Consider the following 9139-nt stretch of genomic DNA (forward strand, 5'->3'; position numbering starts at 1 on the left):
CATGTGGATTTCCAGAAGATAAAGAAACAAAGCCACAAAACATTGTTTCCTTGTGTATGGACTTTAGCTTTCTTCAAGGAATTGATCTTGCCGGCTCTAAATGACAAATTCACATCTGAATTTATGTCAAACATATAAAGAAATAATAACTGTATCCTCTTTTTCCTTTGACAGTGGTGGCTATCACATTACCAGCTTATGCCACTCCATAAATTTCATTTACAGGCACTGGAAAATAAAAATAATCTTCAGAGTCCCTGTGCTCCCATACATCATCATAAAGTGTTCAAAACCAACTCAACCAACAGCTTCTTGTGCTAGCTGAGCCAGAACTGTATCCCTCCCCCTGCTGCTTCCCTGCAGCCCCCATGGAACAGACACACAGACATTCAGGGTCAGGAACCTGAAAAGGGTCCTTCCTGCTACACAGCCAGCAACAACAGAGCAGGGGAATGCTCCAGCCCTGCCTGTGGTCACCAAACCCATCCATGAGGCATCCTTACTCTCATACCGTCCCCTGCCTAACCATCGAGCTGATTAATTAGCTGTACAGGTTCCACAGTTGCCTAACAGGTGAAGGAGAATGGGCAAGGGAGGGTAATCAAGAATCAGAACAGAGAAATTATGATAAAAAAAAAACCCAGCTCTGCAGGAATGAGGTCTAGAAAAAAACATGGGAAGACCTCTGAAAGGACTCAAAAGAATCCAGCACAGAAGTTACCCAGGCAGGACTTACGGTGGGGAAAGGAGCAAATGAAAACTCAAAAGTGATGAAAAGTCAAAAAGCAAGCATGAAAAAAATAAATTTGACATGTCTAGTGGGTTTTATTGTGGAAAAACAGACAAATAATGTTCAGCAAGTAAATTATTCAGTAAATTCCACTGAATTTTTTCTCCACAGTTATTGTGACCAACTGAATAGCTGTGCAAATACTCCCAGAATGATGACAACATTCATCACACTAGAGATATCAAACACATCCTATCTGATCTGCTCTTACAAAGCTAGGTGAAAATACATTATGAATAAAATTCTGCAAGCAACAGACAACAGAGAACTACCATATTTTACTCTTTTGAGCTGCAGGGGGAGGAAGGAGGGTTTTTCATGGCATATTCATGCTGGTATTTGTCAACTAGCTTGGAGATGTGTAAACTTCCTTTCAACACTCTCTCTGCTTGAAGAATGCCCTTCTGTATGATTTAAACCTGAAACTTAAGATTCAATAAACTCCAAATACATCTTTCCCAAAACACAAATGCCATTTCGACTGTGAAGGTAATCTTTCCTCTCATTGTCTATTTTAGAGTGAGGCCTGATGTGGTGACAGCGTAGGTCTGATATCTCGATCATCTATTTAAGTAGAAAACATGAAGTGAGGAGACCAGACAAACCAGGCAGGAGAGCTGTCAACTGAACAATTAACTGGAGAAGAATTCTGATTGCCTGATGTAGCTGTTAGTAGGGAACTTATGCCTTAAAAAAACCCTCTTACCAATACAGAAGTCAATGCAAAAAAGCATTTTTACATTTTGGTCTAGATTACTTGTGCTCTCAAGAGTGATGATAAATTGTTTCTGAATCCTATCTGCAGAAGTCTTTCTTTCCCTAAGCGTTTTCTTATTCTCATGCAGCCCTGGGGAAGCATGCCCTAAAATTGGCAGGCCCACACGGTTTGGGGGAAGGCTAACTTTAAGCTACTGGAGTATGCTGTAGAAGCAGCCTGCTAGCCTGGGAAGCAGCGCACTGAGATCTTGCCTTTGTCAAGAGGCAACAGAGATCTTAAAAGTGCTCTAAGCCCCTTAGATAAACAGAAATTTAAACTGGTTGGAACTGAGCATGTCACGCAAACAAAAGGAAGAGCAACACCAGAAGCACCTCTCCTGTGCCAGCTGGGAGCATCTATACCTACTTCAGACATTACACAAGCTCTTACAATACCAGGGCCAAGTACTTGCATAGTCTGTGTACTTAAGTGTGTGCTGCTTTGTTTGTTTTCTGGTTCTGAAGCACCTGGTTTTTCAAAAGCAATCCACAGAATAACAGGGCTTTTTTCTTCCTGTCCGTGTAGGAACTCTGTCACCTCCAGCCTTCCTTGTTTTTTTCGAACAAATTCATGCCTTGTGATCTCCCTGATGTAGTTTACCTTTGTCACCATCTCTCTGTTACACACTTTTACTACTAGTTAGCTAACCTCATAAACTCCTCCTCTGAAACACATTTTGGATGTGATAAATACAGAAAAATAAATTATCAAATTTCTATACCTGTACCAGCCAGATCCCATCTTTTGTGTCTTCTACAAGCTCATAGAAGTGCATTTCACCACTAAAGTTTGTACTGGAAACCGATTCAGAGGCCTCTTCCTCCTTAAGAGCAGAATAAAGCTCTCCTTCCATGAGGTCTCCTGAAAGAGAGACAATTGGAGAAATTTAATTAAAATAGCACTTGAAAAGGATCACTTCATAAATTCTAATAACTATTTAACTAGCTATATACTTTGCATGGTTGCTCAATGAACCTTTTTGGTACAAAGGCAGCTAAACTTTAAAGTTATTATAATTCTGTCTATAGTTACATGACTATGAACAATTTGACTTCAGCTGTCAGACCACAGAAGACATGAACGCTATGTTTCTGACTACACAGATGTACGACACATGCAAGCAAGCACACAATAGAATAAATGAACATCTTCTAAGCCTCACTGTCTGAAAATAACAATATTTAGTGGCCAAGAGCAATTTTAATCAACGTATCTTTGCTTGCATTTCACAGAATAGTAATTTTGCAGCAGCCAACTTCTTAACACTGATAATTCAAACAGAATTCCAAAATTTCAGTCAATAATTTTGCACCAAACCTCCCCCGTGTTGATTGTCCCATTGCCTGTAAAAATCTCAGGTAGAATAATTTAGCTGTTGGCTTCTGTTTGTACAGTAGGAAGAAGTTCCCTTGAACTCCAATCCTAGCAATGTAAAGAGCTCACAGTAAAATCATCTGATAATGTTTCGTTTGTAATTTCATTTTGTTCCCAAGTACTGTTTCACAATCATTACAAACGCTGTTAATGACAACTAGCATTCTAGTAAGCATTAAGCTTGAAGAAATGAAATCTTGTACAAAAAGGCTCTTTCCTTTAAAGTATAAAATAAAAACCCCCACAACTGTCACAGCTGAAACCCTTGAGGGGTTTTCAAAAGTATTCATAGAATTTAAAAAAACCCGACCAACAACAAAAAAAACTAAACTGGAAAAATGCTGCAAAGCCTGTTGGTATGAGAAGTGTTTCCATGGCATTTGAAGAAGTCGGTTAATAGAGTCTGTTTGGAGTTAAACACTTCCCTGCAGCATTTGCAACCCAAACATCATGACATCATGAAAGTACCTGACAGCCAAGGAGTGAAATCGCCTGATGCTTTTTACCATTGGAGCAGCAAAGCAAATAAACAACATAAATAAACAATGAACAATAATAGCAAATGAGATTTAAATGTGCGGCATTAATATCAATTATTTAAAAAAGCGTTTTTAAGGTTATGGTGCTCACTGTATTCGTCCAAATCCTTTCCTCTTTCTGCTTGGACAAATGAGCCCCTTGTTGCCTATCCCGATCACTGGGATTTCTCTCTCCTGGATCAGCAGCCCTTCGAGCATTGATTTAAAAGCAGCTACTCACATTTTCCTGTTTGGCTGGCACTACAGCTATTACATCAGCCCCATCTCCCAGTCCTTGGGGCCAGCTCCCTCCAGCTGCTCCAGGCCAGCACCCTTACTTCCAAGACACTTCTGCCACCCCCTCCATCTGCACCGCTCTCCATCCTTCGCTACCCATCGCTCCCCGCAAAGTCCACCTCTTTCACCTGCTCTTCCCTACTTCTGAAACGCCTCCCTGCCTTTTTCCAAGCCATTTTTTTGTACGTAGGATCTACTTCTGGTCCTCTTCTACAAAACCACCGCATTCCTCGGTACCCGATCCCTTCTGCTCCTCAGCTATCGACCCACTGCCCCCCTCGGTGTCTATCTTAGCGGCAATACCCGTAATAACACCAGGAAACGGGCAGGGAGAGGCATACACGGGGCACGGCCGCCACGGCTGTGAGCCGTAGCCCACTGCGTGCAGGGGGCTCTCCCCGCCCCGCTTCCCACGGCAGGCGGCACCGGCGCTGCGCGGCCGCCACCCGCCACCCCTGACCCCGTTTGCTCGCCGCGACCCGGCTGAACTCCGCGGGCCGGGCCGCTTCCCGGTGCAAGGCCTTCCCTCCGCGCAGCCCATTCGGGCTTAACACGCCGCCGCCGCGGTTTTTTAACGTCGCCATCCCCGAGCTCCGCCGCCGCCTTCCTCCATTTAACCGCCCCGGCGTCCCGGTCCTTGGCGGGGGACGCCGGTGGCTGCTCAGCCCGGCCCCGCCAAGGCGGGAAGCGGCGCCCCGCTCTCCAGCCCAAGGGCAGCGGGAGCCCCGGAGGGGTGACCGGCGGCCGCCTTCCCCACGCGTGAGGTCACGGGGGAGAGGGGGGCGCTCCGCGTACCTGACTTCTCCACCAGCTCCCGCACATCCTTCTTCTCGGGCAGCCCCGAGTGCCCCAGCCCCCGGCACTCCAGGATGGTCCGCAGCTTCCTGAAGCTCAGCGCCACCGGGTCCACCAGCTGCGTGGCGAAGAAGCCGCTCTCGTACCACGCCACGGCCTCGAACACCCGGGCCAGGACGAAGAGCGCCAGGAAGTAGAGCAGCAAGCAGCACAGCTTCACCCACATCTTCCCGCCGGGGGCTGCCCGCCGCGGGGCCACAGAGCCGCACCGGAGGGCCGGGCCGGGCCGGGCCGCCGCGGGGCGGGGAGGGGAGGGGAAGGGAAGGCGGGCGGGGGGGCGCTGTCAGTGCCGCGGGGCCCCGGCCCCGCCACCTCCCTCCCGCCGCTGTCCCCGCCCCGGCGGAGCCGCGGCCGCCGGTGGAGACATAACAAGTGACGTGTGCAGCCGGGGACGGCGGCAGCGGGCGGGGCGGGGGGCGGGAGGGGGGCGCCCGGTGCTGCCCCGCCGACCGGCACCGCCCCCCGCCGTGATTCAGCACCTCGGGCCGAGCTCGGGCCGGCGGGCTTGGCTGTGGTTACGTCCCTGCCCCCGGCATCCACTTGGGACCCAGCGGCTGCGCTCTCGCTGCAAAAAAAATAACGTACCGGTACCTCGGGTACGAGTTACCGGGGTGATGCGAGCCCCGCCGGCGTTTTTCCCGAGAAGAAAAATATTTACCCAGCCGGAATCACGTCGATGTGTTTGCCCAGTTTTAAGCCAGCCTAACGGACATGGTTTATTGGGATTCAGGCTGCTGCAAGCTGGTGGGTGTAGGTATGAGCCCCTCTCAACTTATTCCCACACACCAGCCCTGCTCCCAGCCCTTCGCTGCTGCTAAAGCAAATAATAAAGTGAAATCCATCGGCATGGATTGAAACTCGCATTCTGCGGCTTGGAGTTGATACCCGAGCGCTGGCAGGCAGCTCATTGATGGTCATGGTCATGGTCAACCACTACCACGACTTCTGACAATGGTTTAAATCGCGGCTGTTCTTGGCATCGGAAGCATGTGGAGAGCGGTGTGAATCCTCATTTAAGTGGATCACGCAAATAATCATCCCAGGCTATACAAGAAGTGTTAGGCTGCAAAGATATAATTTAGTCTGCTGCAAAAAAACCACTAAAATCAAGATGCTTCTTTGAGACGAAGGCTCTCCTCCAAAGGAAACTCAACATTTCTTTTGTATCTTCAGTTATTTTAAGAATCCATAATTTGCATGAAAATTGCCAGCCCATACAGATGAGCACAAAAATAGCACAGCTTAATTTTAAAAACACTGACAACCCCCCAGAGTGTACACGCTGAAATAATTTTGTACTATTGGATTTCAAAAAGAGACATTAATATTGACCTGTTTCTAGATTCAAATGGCCATGCTCCTCAAAGCCTTCAAAACACATTTACAGGGATCTCAGCATGCTGATATGATTTTAAAAGGGGGGAAAAAACCCCAAAACAAAACAGCACAGGTTCAGCCTGTTTTGTCAGGCAGCCACCATGGCCTCTTTAAGAACAAAAATCACGGCACTGTTTTCTTCAGCCATGGGCTCATTTTGTTTCTTGAAAGGGGAAGAGCAGAGGGACTGCATAAGTAGCTGCTCACAGACTAAGCCCTTACGGGCTGGAAAATGTTGTGCCTTACACTGGGAGTCACATAAAACTTTATTCTTCAGACTTTTTATGTGGAAAGGATTAGAGGTTGATGGCAAACCCTATCTCTGCTGATGCTGCTTGATTAAATACAAAGGGATTTCCACAGTTCCGTCGGGTTTGCAGTGAGCCTTGGTCAGTAGGTCCAGCTGGGCCAGAACGTACCAGAGGCACAGCTCACGGGAGGCCGGGATGAAGTGCTGCTCTCTCCTTCAAAGCCGCTGCAGTTTGGTAAACTCCCCCTTCAAACAAGCTGGCGCCCATCACCCTATAATAAGAAAGCAGCAAAGCATCAGTAAGATGAATCCTTTCCCCTTGGCAAAAACCAAGAGAGTGGCTTTGTTATTGCAGCTGGCAGAGCCAAGGGACTTTCAGTAACACCCACACTCAACTTCACCTGTCATGAGGCCAGAGGCAGGCTCTCCCCGAGCCCTGAAAACACACCCCAGGAGCACAGTTCTTTTGAAAAAGCTTTACGAAGCCCCATTTCTTTTGTCACGTGCAAGAAGTTGCCCGATTTCTCTACCTTTTGTTTCAAGTGAGCCGCTCGAGTGTATGCGAAGCGATGGGTGGGAGGAAGAGATGGGAGTTAGGTGTTTGAAGAGGAACAATGTATATTTAGTTTCAGTTAGAAAACATATTTTTGGGGGAGTTTCTTGGTTTCTTTTTCTGCAGAGTTTTCTGCACCATAGAACCCTCTCGACCCCATCCCTGGGCTTCTCCCCTGTAACTCATTCGGGGATGCCCTCACTTCCTCCAGCAGGAAAGCACCTAGCAACAATTACGAGTCCATGCTCACAGCTGAACTATTTGCAATACCAACTGCTGGGAAGGCTGTCACCAATGTGTCACTTCCTAATGCTCATGGGCTGAGTTAAATCAATTCTTAACATTGCCCAGTGGTAAATGATGACGAGTCCCCTGCAGAGATAAAGCTAATCATCTGCCAAAACTCAAAAACCCTGGAGTCATTTCAAGAAAGTAAAAATAGTATTTGAAACCACTACTCAACCCCCCCCAGAACAACCAAAAGCAACGCAGCTACCAACACAGAAGCAGCCAGGCAACAAGACGAGGCAGGGGCAGAGCTGCAAATGAAGAGCAGGGACGGGTATGACCAAGAACTGCAGGTGATGAGTTGACCAAAGGCCTGGCAGAGTAAACCTAAACAGGTTCAGTTCCTTTCCCAGGCTCTCTGGCTCTCTCTTTCCTCCCTACCTTTATATCCTTTATTTACTAAGCTGACCCTAGCAGAAAATGTGTATTTTCTAGATAACAGCCATTATTTTTTGGTTTCCAGTTGCAACTCACAACATCTTTGACATGTCACCTGCAAACAATTTTTCAGGGAGCTTTAATTATCTGGAAACTCTAAATATCTCAACAGTGAATTAAAATTAATTTGGGCTAAAGACAGAGATGACACACGCTGACATTTTTAAAGACCCCAGGGTTAACTCTACCTAATTAACAACATTAAACAGTCATCCGTCAGACCTGTGCTCACAGAGCAAGTATTACAACTGTGAAAAGAATGAAGAATATAAATTCCACCTTTAAACAAAAACCTGAAGCAGGGGACTGCTTTTAAAAAATTTTGGCAGCAAAAATATTTTACTGTGATTTATAAGAGAATGAGAACAAATCCAGAGAACTGGGACAGCCATCTTTTCCTGTCAGACAGCCAAATCTGAAGTCTCTGTTGCCCGTTGATAAATGGCAAGGATTCCCCCTCCTCCCCCATCCTCTCCTACGAGCAGTTGCTGACTGCACAGTTTGGGAATACCAATAATAATCCACTTTCCAGACTTCTGTGGGGAACATTGAGGAAAGTATTGTCATTTTGAAGTCAGCAAAACTGAGGACTGAAAATATTAATTCAATCCCTTACCATGTTAACATATTATCATACCCTTTTTTTTGGACCGTTTTAATGCTGACATGTATCAAGATAAATTTCAGCAAACAAATACTTAAACTACCTGAAACCCAGTTTTCCCATGAGCCAGCCAACTCTATAAACACAGCTGTTAGTAGTTCACTAACTAGTCTCTTGATGTACTTCTTAAACAACATAGGTGCATCTCAGCACCTTTTTGTGTAATATGAAACCATGACTACTTGTTTTTTTCTGATATTAACTAAACCAACAAGCCTGTACAAGAGACTCGAAGAGTGACAACAGCAGCCCAGACACTATTTTGTTGTGTGTAGAGGAATTTTAAATGAGAAGTTGTTTCCTACTATCTACAAGTGGCCCAATGGAAACAGATTTAATACATAGGTGTTATTGTTTAAAACAGTGGCCAATATCTCAGCTAAAAGCACCAGCTATTTGGGTGAGGCAATCCTGATGTGATCAGGTAGTGATTCACAGCAATTCAGGTCAGACAGGACCTCAGCAGGTTATGAAGTCTGACTTCCTGCTCAGCACAGGGTTTGCTGTGACATCAGAGCAGGTTGCTCAGGGCTTTATGCAGTCTACAGTTTTATAACAGTCACCCCTTCCCCCCTTGTGGCCATCTTCCTTGCCTACAAACATGCAGTAGTCAACAGCACAGAAATGTACATCAATCAAGGCCAAACCAACTTACAGGAGCACAATACATTTAATGAAAGCTTGAGGATAAAGACACTTTTTTCCTGGGCAGTTGGTATTTTCTTCTTTTTTTTTTTGTAACAGTGAAAAACTATCTGTTGCCCCTGGAGAAGACAGGCTCTGTTTAATGACAAAATAAAATAATAAAATAAAAATTAGCAGACTTTTTCTTGAATATGCTGAGATGACCAAGTAGCCCATAGTGGTAAACAACTTAAACCACTGTGCTCGTGACCTAAGAAACAAGATCTGTGCATGTCTAAGCATCATCTATGAATACATAAAGAGGACGAACACAAACAAGGAGCAGACTGGGCT

General features: G+C 46.0%; 1 protein-coding gene across 3 annotated transcripts in view; it reads right to left on the reverse strand.

The window, feature by feature from the left end:
* The window catches only part of LOC130150356 (charged multivesicular body protein 3), a 35163-nt gene extending 30013 nt beyond the window's left edge, over nucleotides 1-5150 (reverse strand). Inside the window, exons 1-2 of one of the 3 annotated variants that reach the window (XM_056341277.1) lie at nucleotides 4532-5002; nucleotides 2269-2408 (exon numbers count right to left, since the gene is read on the reverse strand). In XM_056341277.1, the coding sequence (XP_056197252.1) occupies nucleotides 2269-2408; nucleotides 4532-4757 (366 nt within the window). In that variant the 5' untranslated portion in view covers nucleotides 4758-5002. Of the gene's footprint in view, nucleotides 1-2268; nucleotides 2409-4531 lie in introns of all 3 variants that reach the window. The other 2 variants (XM_056341249.1, XM_056341267.1) reach the window with 2 other exon arrangements.
* Nucleotides 5151-9139: the final 3989 nt, after the last annotated feature.

The sequence above is a fragment of the Falco biarmicus genome, chromosome 1 (genome assembly GCF_023638135.1).
Source record: "Falco biarmicus isolate bFalBia1 chromosome 1, bFalBia1.pri, whole genome shotgun sequence".
In the NCBI taxonomy this organism is placed as follows: Eukaryota; Metazoa; Chordata; class Aves; order Falconiformes; family Falconidae; genus Falco; species Falco biarmicus.